This window comes from Drosophila albomicans, chromosome X, assembly GCF_009650485.2.
Source record: "Drosophila albomicans strain 15112-1751.03 chromosome X, ASM965048v2, whole genome shotgun sequence".
Lineage (NCBI taxonomy): Eukaryota > Metazoa > Arthropoda > Insecta > Diptera > Drosophilidae > Drosophila > Drosophila albomicans.
In genome coordinates this window covers 21,252,244-21,265,089 of record NC_047627.2, presented here as the reverse complement: position 1 = coordinate 21,265,089, position 12,846 = coordinate 21,252,244, and the positions used below count along the sequence as shown (strand labels likewise).

Sequence of the window (12,846 nt, the reverse complement as noted above, 5' to 3'; positions counted from 1 at the left end):
TTCATTTTGGTTTTTGTTTTTATTTAGTATTATTTATTTATTATTTAGAATTAATATAATTAGTTTAATTTTCATATTCTTTGTGTTTTGCATTTAGTTTTGACTTAACAAAAGTTCTTACTAACAAAAAAAAAAAAAGAAAAAAAAGAAGTGAAAACCAAAGAAGAAAACATTTCTCAATTTCTTATAATGATCTTTGTCTGCATCTGCAAAAGTCATCTGAATCTGGAAAACTTAGATGTAATTTTGCTGAACGTTTCTCATTTCTAATTACGATCTAATTCGTTACAAAATACATATCATATCATGTATTCACTGTATATGTACTTGTATATAAGTATATAAGTATAAGTTTTGACTATAAGTATAAGTAATTACCATATGTATATAAATATATATATATACACATATATATATATATATATATATATGTAAGCATATAAGTTCAAGTATAATAATCCGTATATACAATCGTATGCGTCTTCATACTTAGGTGTTAATTAAAAGTCATGCTTACGTTTAAAATACCATTCTAATTATTGTTAATAAAAAAATTGTTTCCAATATGATTTTGGGCACTATTTATGTACAATCTTTTAGTTTAACTTGTTTTTTGTTTTCGTTTTCGTTTTTTTTTTTTGTTTTTGTTTATATAATTTGAAAATCACTTTAAGGCAGTTTTCTTATACTTCAAAATTGTTGTGCTAACGAGAAAGGAACTACATTCATTTTTTTTTTTTTTTTTTCTTCAAAACTTAGTACTTATCTTCACTAAACTCAATTCAACTAGATTTACTACTCCAAAAAAAAAAAAAAAAAAAAAAAAAACTAAGAAGAAGAAAATGTAATATGAAATAATCGTTTGCCAACTGTGTGTGAGATGTGAGAGGATGAATTGAATTGAAGATCGAACAAAATTGATTGCAACTCGAGATTGATCCAACTGAGATGCTTGGATACATTTTTAGGAACTACTTTGCGACTGCAGCTAACTGCATTTAACCGAAATCATTTGTTTTTGCGATCTAATTGCGGAGCTAGCCGAAAAAGTTTGGAAGACAACAGAAACTCGATGCGATTTGAGTTTCTTGATTTCAAAACACACAAAAGCGATTACTAAATGCGGATAACACGGATACACAGATACAGATACACAGATACAACACAGATATATACATATGTGTGCGTGTGTGTGTGTGTGTGTGGTTGGAGTGCAAGTTAATGCTCACGCATTGTACACACACAAATATTGCCTTTAGTTCTTATTTCTCATTTTCTCTTTTGTTTTTTTCCACCTTCTTCTTCTTCTTCTTCTTCTCATATTGTTTTTGTTTTTGCAAATTTACTAATTATTGTCTGCTATTTATTCACACATCGTACAAACGCATGCACACCAACTCGCACACACACCCACACACACACTCAGAATTAACACAAATACAACAAATTTGAAAGGTAAACCCTAGAAAAGAACACAAAAAAAAGAAAGCATGTTAATTGATTGAATTGAATTGAATGAGAATGGGGAACAAATTGAAACTCGAAAGAGATTCAAAATTCACACCTGACATGCTGCTCCTCCTAACTAAAGTAGCGAACAAACTAAGCGAACCGAACTGAACCGATCCAAAAAGAGCGAGACAGAGAGATACAAACACACGCCAACTACTTATACCATTTCTTTCTTTCTTTCTTCGTTTTGTTTTTTTTTTTTTGTTGGTTTTCGTTTTTTATCTAAATATTCAGCAATTTTCATTGTTTTCAATTTCAATTTGAATTTCATTTTTTTTTTTTTTTGGTTTTTTTTTTTTGTTTTTTGCATGTATTGTGTATAAGTATTGTATTGTATATTGTTTAATTTAATATGCTTGCAGGTTTTGCTTTGCCTTTCATTTCTTCTTCTTCTTCTTTATCTTCTATTATTTTTATTTTTAAACTTTGTCTGAGAATGGGAATTGGCAGTTTCAGATTTTTCATTATCATATTTAGTATTCTATTAGAACTTCGTATTGTACAATTTCGACTTCGATTTCAATTACATTTTCAAAAAAAAAAAAGAGAATAAAAAACTAAACTTACATTTTTTTGTATGTAATAAAAAGATTTGCACTATTTATACATTCTTTATTATTATTATTTATAATTATATAATTATTATATGTATTCATCAAAGAGCTGAACTAAATGTTATTGCATTTTCTAATCGAATATATTTGATTTAAAATATAAGTTGAGAAAAATTTCACCAATATACTTCTTGATAATTCTTGATCATAGACAATTGACCTACTTATTTTTCGTTTTCCTTTTTGCTATATATGGTCGATGTGCTGAGGGTGGCTGAGGGTGGAAAAGGGGGAGGAATAAACAGAGCAAAGAGAGAGGTGAGAGTAGAGGTGTGGAAAGGTGTGTGAGAAGCAAGGAGAGAGTGTGTTTTTTTTTCGTTTTTCGTTTTTTTGTGGGATCATTGAGGGAGCGCGCATTCCAATCTCATCTTCTGAATGAATATCGTAATATCGTAAATAAAAATCAATAAACAATGATATGTATTCGTTTTATTGCCGAATGAAACAAAATCAACATAAATTAAAGTCGTAAATAAAGGAAAACAAAAAAAAAAGAATCTTTATAAAATGTAATATATAAATATCTATAAGGTAAAATCTAAAAATCTATTCAGCGACATTTCGAAATTGAACGCATAAATTTACCAATCAACGAAAAGAAAGAAAACAAAACAAAAGTCAGTTTGATTTGAGAGCGTGAGATTTGAATAGCACTCGGTGCATTTAAATATAGAGTATAAACTATGTGTGTGTGTGTGTGTTTATTTTTTAAGTAAGTGAGGATAAGTTGAGAGAAAGGGTTTCTTCATTTCTTCTTCTTCATTTCAAGTTTCAAGTTCGTTGTCACATTTATTGCTCCTGTTGCCTTATAAAGAAGATTCGCCCCAGTCGCAGGAGCGATACCAGATATATTCGTAGATTGTATTAGGTATTATAGTAGTAGATCTTGCCTCTTCGGTTGTGTGTGTGTAGAAAGCTATATAGAATCGATGCGATCTGTGTTGTGCCTGAAGAAGTCACTCGTGTTAACAGGAGAAAGTCCAAAAATGTTCTGGCTGCTGCTTCTAGGGGGATTTTCTTTCTGCTTTCCTTCTATGTTATGCTTATGAAATGTCTCTGTATGTGTGTGTGTGTGATCTCATGCACATAATCAATTGGTTTACCTCTTCTTTAATATATGTTTGTATGTATGCATATAAGTACTTATTATACTTGTAACTAATACAGTTCGTATTTGATTTCATTATTCTTTTTGGTATTTAAATCGTAGTTTATATTGCGGCAAACACTTTGAAAAATAAAGTCTTGCATTGGAAAAACGAAAATATATTAAGATTATGATCGATATTTCGTTAATCAATATAATATACTTGCTAGTCGATATACGATATTCGATACTCGACATTCGATACTCGTTACACGTTACACGTTACTCGTTACTCGTTACTCGTCACCTGATGATGAGTTAAGATATTTTACAATTGCTTTTTGTTCTCAATATGCGTCTCGTCTCATTTTGTCTCGTTTCTTTTTTGTCTGAATGAACCCTGCACCTTTGCACCTCTCTAACTAAGTATGTATTTGTATTTGTATTTGTATGAGTATGTGTATGTGTGGTATGTGAGAGTATTATGAGCTGAGTTCATATACAGATAGATAGATATTCCTTTTCTTTTCTTTTCATTTCTTTTCTTTTCATTTCATTTCTTTTCTTTTCATTTCATTTCTTTTCTTTTCATTTCATTTCTTTTCTTTTCATTTCTTTTTTGTTATATTTATGTACGTATCGCATTAACACTAACAACTAATGGCAATTTCCTTGTATTTATATATGCATAACATATTTCCAGTGTAATTATGTTTTTCACGGTTCTCTTCTCCTCCTCTCTGTCATAAAATTACATTGAATATCAATTATGCTTCGTTTCGTTTCGTTTCGATTCGATTTAAATTATCATTGATTATTCACTAATTATTTTCATATTACTCGTCTTTATCTTCTTCTTCGGTATTGCATAGATTCAGTTTGTATTCAAATTTATTACTTATTCCCATCATTCATACTCAAAACCCAACAAAAAAAATAGTAAAACAATAGTCAAAACAGAGCCGAAAAAAAATGTGAGAAAGAAAATCAAAGAAATTAATTTGTTTGTTTTGTTTTTTTTTTCAGTGACTAAATTCCGTCATTATGTTCTTTTAACTAGACTTTAAGCTTACACATATTTGGCTATAAGCAGTTAAAAAAAATACGCTAAAATTACTCGTTATCATTATTGTTATAATTATTGTTTTTTTTTTCATCTTCTATTAAGTGTTGTATGGCGACATAGAAATTAGTTATTTCGATTTCCCTTTATCTATTATTATTATTATTATTATTATTATGATTACATCCAAAACCTTGTTAGCTAAAATCTAATGCGTCTTTGAGTATGCGTTGTCATGAGTACATAAACCGAAATACCCTGATCTATATAAAAAGTATAAGTATTTTTGAGACTGAGAACTGTGGGGATAAAAAGTGAGCTCAACTCATTGAAGGAATCGCTTTGGCATTGCAGCTGCACTCTGAAGAGACTCTGGGGGAGATCGTATCTACATACTAGATGTTGTTGTTGTTGTTGCGAGTCTTTAAACTACATTTGTGTGTGTGTGTGTGTTTTTAGCTGTTTTAGCTGGCAGTGACATTTATTTTCATTGGCTTGGCTTCTTTGGCTGTGTCTGATGCGTCTTTCATCCTTATGTCCTTTTGGGAAAAAAGGGGAAAGGGAGGGGGTGGGGGACTTGGAAAGAGAGAGCTGAACTGAGCATTACTGAAAGAATTCAAAGAAATGTTTGTGACTTATTTTGGTCCGTTTTTGCATTTGCATTTGCATAATGAGTGTTGTGGAGAATTTGATCAGACGAGCGTTTGTTGAAGATTCATTCATTCATATATAGTAATATTTTGGGGCAAGAGATTCACTGACTGGGAACAAAACCTAAGTCTTACAAATTAGAATGTGCTTCAAAAAGTTTTCTGGACGGATATTACAATTTGTAGCACATGTGACGTGTGGTCAATTCGATGTGAATGAGCGTTATTCTGTTTTTTTTTCATTGTTTGTTTGTTTTTCTGAGAGATTGTTCTCGCTGCACATGATAATCGTAGAGCCTTTTCTCTTTCGCTCTCTCTCTCTCTCGCTCTCGCTCTCGCTTGCTCTTGTGTGACAGCCGCAATGCCAAACGTTTGAAGTGAGAAAATAATGATTCATTATTTAATCATTAAATCATAATGCATCAAATTGTGTTAAAGTTTTTTTTTTTCATTTTTGATAATTGGAAAATGATTTAATTTAATTGATTTCTGAGCCCGCTTTTTAATCCCCTCCATTAATTTAATTGATTTCCCTTCTTCTATATGTTTTTGTGTATTTGGAGAATCAAAGTCATGATTTATAGAACTTCCGTTCTCATTTGGATTTCAATTTCTGAATCTATTTATGCATGTTTAAAATATGATCCATGATCTGTCCGTCTGTCTGTCCGTCCGTCCGTCTGTGTTCGTAATGTTGGTTATTATTTTAATGGTTATATAATGATGCGAGCTAGATTTTTGATCTAATTAAACTATATATGTTTGTATGTATGTATGCATTTGTAAGTAGGTATGTAGGTATGTATGTATGTATGTATGTACGGTTCATTAAAATTTCTGCATTTATTTCTCCTTTTGTTTTGTTTCGTTTCTCTTCGTATTCTCTTCGTTTTATGGTATTTGTATGCGTATTTTCTGTATTTTATTTCCATTTACTAAACTGTCGCTGATATTTACTGATATTTTTTGTTGATCTTTACATTTAGTTCGGTATCATTTTCATTTTCACTTTCATTTTGCTTTTTTTGGTTTTTTATGTTTTTTGTATTTTTCTTTGTTTTGTTTGTGGTTCTTGTATACAAAATTTGGTTTTGTTTTGTTGTTGTTTTTGTTGCTTTTTTGTTTGTTTTTGTGTTGTTTTTCGTGTTCTCTTTTTTTTTGTTTTGTTTTGTTTGGTTTTTGTTTTTGTTTTTGTTTTTTATTTTACCTTTGGTTTCTTTAGCGGGTAATACAAATACTTAGAGTTAGACAAAAAAAAATCTGTTTGTTGTTTATCGTTATATTATATATGTATGTATATGTATACTTATGTAGTATATACATATATGTATAAGTACGTGAATCTATATATATATATGTACACACCATATACATATATGTATGCATGTGTATATATATAGATATATATATATATACTATATATATTTATATATATGTATGTATAAGTGTGTATTATATTTAGAATTATTTATATGCCGTTCTTAATTAACCTACATTCGAATACATGAACACTTCGAGATATCGTTTTTGTTTTGTTTTGTTGTTTTTCATTTTGCATTAATATTAATATTATTATTATTATTGTAATTATTATTATTACTTTTGTAATGACTATTATTATAAATATAATAAGTGATTTTAATTGAGTTGAATTTAATTTAATTAAACGTTTGTTTTTGCCTGCTTTTCTCATTTCTCATTTCGCTTTCCTCTTTCCTCTTATATAATCAATCCTCTTCATCCTCTTCGCTTTTCTATTTCTACTTCAATCCCCCCAACTGCTTCTCTACTCTATTCATTATGCGATATTCCATCCGTTCCTATTCAATCGTATCGTCGAAGAGAGAGAGGAGATCATCTTCTCTTCTTCTCGTCTACACTTGAAACAGTTTCTTTTGTTGTTTTTGCAGCTCTTCTCTTCTTGATGATCGTCTTTGTTTCTTCTGATTCTTCTTTTGCGCTGTCGTTGCTGCTCGTTCGATGTTGTTGTTGTTGTTGTTGATGTTCTAGTTGTTGTTGTTGTTGGTGTTAAAATATAGTGCATGATGTTGCAGTTGTTGTTGTTGTTTGTTTTTTTGTCGTTAATACAGAAATGCAATTATACGCGGGCGTCGTCTCGACTTCGTTGGTGTTTTGTTATGTTGCTGCATGACAAGCAAAGTGCGGGGCGGGGCGGGGCGTAGGCGTAGGCGTGGTTGTGGGTGTGGGCGTACGTGCGGTATGAGTAATGCCGCATAAATGTCTTGTGCATGTGTGAGTGTGTGTGTGTGTGTGTGTGTGTGTGAGTGTGAGTGTTTGTTTGTGTTTATATGATAGAGAGTTTCCTTCAATTCCTTCATTTCAATGTCCTTTCCTTCGGTTCGGCACACACCCTTTGTTCTTGTCCTTGGGCAACTTTGCTATTTTTTTTTTCGTCGTCGTCGTTAGTTCTTGACTTCTTGACTTCACTTGTATCCATGGGCCACGCCCCCAGACGCAGTTGCCACGTGCATCCGGTTGGCTGTGTCCTGTGGTCAGCTGCTGCTGTCCACCTGTTCTCCTGTTATCCTGCTGCTTCTTTCATGATTGGTCTTTGATCTTCAACTGCCTTAAATATTCGTTGTTGTTGGTTGATTTGTTTGCCTTGCTTCTTTCACTTTTCACTTGTGGTTCTTCCGAAATGTTCGTTGTGTGTGTTGCTTCATCTTCTTCTTCTTCTTCATTTTCGGTTATGGATTTCTATTGATACTCTAATGTTTAATCTTGATCCTTTATCGTTCTATCTATCTGTGTGTTTTACTCTCTTGTGATTGAAAATGACTTCGATGAGTTGTTGTTAGCATTGACGATAGTTTTTTTGGTTGTATTTGTAAGATACGTTTTTTTTTTCAGTTTTATTTTTGAACTTATGAAGCGGCTGCTGCTGTTTGTTTGATGTTGTTGTTCTTCTTTTTCTTCTTGATTTTACTGTTGTACTAATTTGTTAAAAGTTCTTGTTGTTGTTGTTGTTGTTGTTGCATTCATATGGAGACGACATATTGCATTTTGTATTGTTTCTAATACTCCCAATATCATGCATCCTGTATTTCACCTTTCAATCCAGGCACCCTGTGGTGTTGGTTATGTCCTAAACGATTCGCTAAATCCTGTACAACATCACGAAATATAACTGTATCTATATTTTCACCTAGTAAATACAACAAAAACCAATCGCCCATCTTGGAACGACGAACGATTATTTCAATAGCGTCACGACGCACTAACCTGTAAAACATAAAAGTAGAAAAGTCAAAATGATAGTATCAAGATAAATACAATACAAGATACAAGACTCACCTAAATCGCATTCGAAATAAATAGACCCTCATTCGAGGTGAGAATATAATAACCACCCTGTATATTAGCGTTAATAATGTGAGTAACGTTAATAATATAAACCAAAACCAAAGGAAAATGTAAATTTTCTCATTAACAACATTTAATGGTAAAATGCAAATGGCGTCGTGTTTCTCCACCTATAAAAAAAAAAGGGAATATATTTATAATAGTACCAATCACAAATCAAAAAACAAAAAAACTCACCTCCCCACTTGAACCATATTTAAAAAATGTACATTTGGTCATTCTGGGAAATATGTAAATCATCGGATCCATGCGATCTTCCTGATCGGTCTCCATATAATCTATCACATCCAAGCCAAATGTCATAAATTCGCCATCGAAAAATCGATTCATAAGAAACATTTGACCTATCCGAATAGATGAAGAAGAAGAAAAGTCAAGCGTGTGCATATAATATATAAAATGTATTGTAAATTGTTAACATTAAGTATACGCAGTGTGGTCAGTGTTTATACCACCAACAAAAAGAATAATTGCCACCCCAAATTTATGGGTTCATTGCTGTCTCTGCCTCTGATTTTTCCTTTCTATACCGTCTGTACGTTTGTGTTTGTGTATGTGTTGATGATCTCAGGGAAATGTGTGTTGTTGATAAAAACGTTGTAAATAAGTCCGCACAGCAGCCACATTATTAACATGTATCTTTATAATTGCAATTCGCGATTTATTTATTTAAACAATTTTTCGTACTACCAAAAATAAAGGAACAATCAATCAATCTTGCAGTTAAACGCAAACGATTTTCAGTACTTGTGATTACGTTATGTTGTAAGGCCCTCCCCAATAAAAATCAATACATTTCCAATTCCAATTAAGAGCAATTAGCGCGAAATTCAAACTTTAAATTGTGGAAGCAATTCTAATTTATTATGTAAAATGAAATGTTTACATCTCGTGGCAAAGCAATTTGTTAGCCCTAAATGATGTATTACCGGTTCATCAATTCAAGAGTAAATTGTAATTGTTTTTATAAAATATATGGCAATATATTTTTATTTGCTTATTTCGCAGAAATGAGAATGAAGAAGCGGATGTGATTCTTTATCGTATTATTTGCATAATACATTTGCCAAAATTATATATTTATTCTTTTGAAATGGGTTGAGAAATGAAGAGTCATTTGTTATACTCTGATTAATACTGGGAAATGGATTATATGCGGATTTATCCATTTCAATTTATCAATGTCTGCATTTCCTGAACTCATATTTTTATGATGTGAACAAAATATATTTTATGAAATTATATTTTTCTTTTTTAACCCATAAGGTTGATGAGTTTAATAACTTTGTGGCTGCAGAAGGAGATATACTTGATCAGCGTCGACAGACGAGATTATATAGCCATGTCCGTCTGTCTGTCCGTCCGTCTGTATGAACTATATATATCTCAGAGATTATAAGAGATAGCGATATAAGATAAACAGACAATAATAACTACAGTTTCTGTGGTTTCTTTAAATTTGGTTGCGATTGAATAAAAGTTGTCGAAATTAATTAGGATCTTAGCTAATTTAAATATAGTATATTTTGAATATACTACTTTATATACAATATACCAGTATATTTTAAGGTATATTCTCAAATTAGTACCGCACTATTTTCCTTTATTCAAAATATCGGGAATCTCACAGTCGACCACACTCGAGTGTAGCTTTCTTACTAGTTTTATGTTGTAATCAAAATAAATTTTAAGTATTTATATATATGTTCCTTTTCTTTGAAAGTTCAAGTCAATATAATTTATTATGTTTAATACAAAACTGTTTATTAATTTCAATATATTCATATTTCAGGTTTGAATGTTTATGCTCAGCTAATTGAACTTTCTTTTTTGGGATGTGAAATGTTTGTAATGTTAAACTGTCGGCTGATAACTGAATTGTGAACTGGTAATTTTAGTTTGGGGCCAATCAAACGTCAAGATTCAATTAGTATGATTGTTTTCGAACGGAAAAACTCTCGAGCTCTGAACCATTTCTCAATATGTTGATAATAGTTGTGTGCAGTCTGTTGCTGCTCGATTATTGTTTATTTTTGTTATTTTTATGTCTTCTGACAGTTAATTATTTTGTCAGAAATCAGAAATGAGAAATCAGATTTCAGATTTCAGATTTCAGCACAGCGCAGCGCACGCGGCGTCGGTGGCAAATTGAAGCCAGGAATTCAGGAAAAAGCGATGAGTGAAATTTGTTTATTTTGATGCGGCTGCCGCCGACGTTTTCGCTTTGCTTTGCTTCGGTTCAGTTCGTTTCGGTTAGTCGATAAAAATTCGTCATTGATTTTCCAGAGAAAAGCGAGTGAGTGTCGAACATATAAATGCGATAGTATATGGTAGTATATGGAATATTACGTATACGCATGACTATTTGGTTAACCCCAAATTTGTTTATTGATTCGACGCTGGCATTTGCAGCTGCAGTTGATCGTTGATCGTCGATCGTCGATCGCTGATCGTTCGCACTTACCTATCACATTTATCAGGGCTAGCAGCTCACACACGTAGTATCTGTACGCCCACCAATTGTGATATCTAAAAGGAATCCAAGTTAGAGATGTGTAACGAGAGAGAGAGAGAGAGAGATAGAGAGATGTGATTACACTTTCACTTACCTTAAATTTTCCCATAAATAATCTAAAAGTAATTTCTTTTTTTGTTTTTTCTCGGCTTCGGAACAAATGCCTATATCTAAGTCCATGATGAGCGCATGAATCTTGCCACCCTCCCAAGATTTCCACAGCCATCTTGGTGTGTAAAATAAGATTGCCTGCAAAGAGAGTGAAAGAGAGCGAAAAGTAAGAAAGAGAGCAATATACATTGTGGGTAAAGGTGAGTGTGTGTGTGTGTGTGTAGGCGTCTGTCGTCTGTCGTAAAAGCGCTTTAATTTGACAAGTGACAATCGCCAGCTGTTTTACGCTGCGGTTCGAGTTAGTTGAGTTCATTTGATGGGCCCATCTTCCGTCTTCCTCTTCCATCTCGTAATTCCAGTTAGAGATGGCATTGCCACAATGGTATTATATACTTAAGATCGCCTTTGGATGACCTTCTCATGCACATTTATTACTTATTTGCTAATTTCAGACTCTATCTGTCTGTCTGTCTGTCCGTCTGTCTGACTGTCTATATTTATAGACGTGTCATCAAAACAATTAGCCGTGATCCATTAGCGAAACAGCAACCAAATCATGCGATGCGTTAAATAAATAAAAAAAAAAAACACAACAACAAAATATACCACAGAAATCTTAAAGAATAGATGGAGACAAAGAGAGGGCAGCAGCAACAATGACTATAAACCCAACAGACAGGCGGGCAAAGACTTAAATCTTGCCCAATTATATGGATCTTTGTCAGTCGGTTGTTGTTGGGGATATATTTATGTGTGCGCTGACTGATGACAAATTAATAATAACTTGTATCGTAAATTTCGATGCTAGATTGTGAAAATTCTTGTTTACTTTGGCAGCCATCTCCATCTCATGGTCTCCATGGTCTCTGACTGTCACTGACTTTTCTGCCACAAATGTGGGCAGGTGGTAATCCCCATTGGTCTGCGACAGGAGCTTAACACATGCTTAACAACAGTTTCTAATGCCCGTCGAGGTGAGAGTTCAGTTTATTTAGTGGGCGCCCAATTGGCGGCGGCTGCTGCTGTTGCTGATGCTGTGGCTGCTGTGGATGCTGTCTGCGCACAGTGTCCTCCTCCCCATTTCCATTTCCATTTCCAATTCAAATTTTCAAATATTATTTCAATTTTTGCAAAACAACAATAAGTAACAGTCAGACGCATTCGCATGCGAATTTCGACGTGCTTCTTGCCACGAAATGTTTCGCATTATTTTGTTACCGAGTGATGCAACAATATTTGTATAGGAATCGAAATTGGCGTCGCGTCGCGTCGCATCATAGTTTTATGGCCGGCCAACATCTGCGGCACATTGTAACGCCTTATGACGGCAGCACACACAGCACACACAAAACACAACACAGAACACAAAAAAAGAAAACAAAAAGCGGACAAGTGATGTGCTCACTCACACACACAGACACACAGACACTCACACAGCTTGTTGCAACGTCTTGCCGGAAATCAAATGATGCGTTTGATGTGCTTTGTGGCCTTATGCGCCAAGTTGTCTTAACCTCAGCCATTGCCATTTCCCTTTTGGCTTTCAGCTTTCAGCTTACGGCTTTCGGTTTTCGGATTGCGCCCTTTTCTTCTTCTCTCGAACACAATTCAATTGAATTTTCTTTTCCTATTTGCATCTTGTTCTCGCCTGCTAAACATATTGTATTATCGTCGTTTGTCGGCCTTGCCAATTGGCCTGGCCCGACGATATGCAACAGTAATGAGAAGAACAACAATCGACATAATCTTTATACTCGATATCCAAAGGATGGAAGAGTATTATAACTTTGTGCCTGTGGGAAATGTATGTGACATTCAGAAGAACCCCATAAAGTATATACATACATATGTTCTTCATCAGCGTTAACAACTGATGTGATATTGCCATGTTCGCCTGTCCGTCCGTATGA

The 12,846-nt window shown here is 33.2% G+C and overlaps 1 protein-coding gene across 4 annotated transcripts in view; it reads right to left on the bottom strand.

Annotated features, from left to right (window-relative positions):
- Positions 1-4,351: 4,351 nt before the first annotated feature.
- The window catches only part of LOC117578135 (innexin shaking-B), a 79,587-nt gene continuing 71,092 nt past the window's right edge, over positions 4,352-12,846 (bottom strand). For all 4 annotated transcript variants that reach the window (XM_052007992.1, XM_034263342.2, XM_034263345.2 and 1 more), the window contains 5 exons: positions 10,920-11,074; positions 10,775-10,839; positions 8,488-8,654; positions 8,242-8,420; positions 4,352-8,169 (listed from right to left, as the gene is read on the bottom strand). In XM_052007992.1, the coding sequence (XP_051863952.1) occupies positions 7,977-8,169; positions 8,242-8,420; positions 8,488-8,654; positions 10,775-10,839; positions 10,920-11,074 (759 nt within the window). In that variant the 3' untranslated portion in view covers positions 4,352-7,976. The remainder of the gene's footprint in view (positions 8,170-8,241; positions 8,421-8,487; positions 8,655-10,774; positions 10,840-10,919; positions 11,075-12,846) is intronic.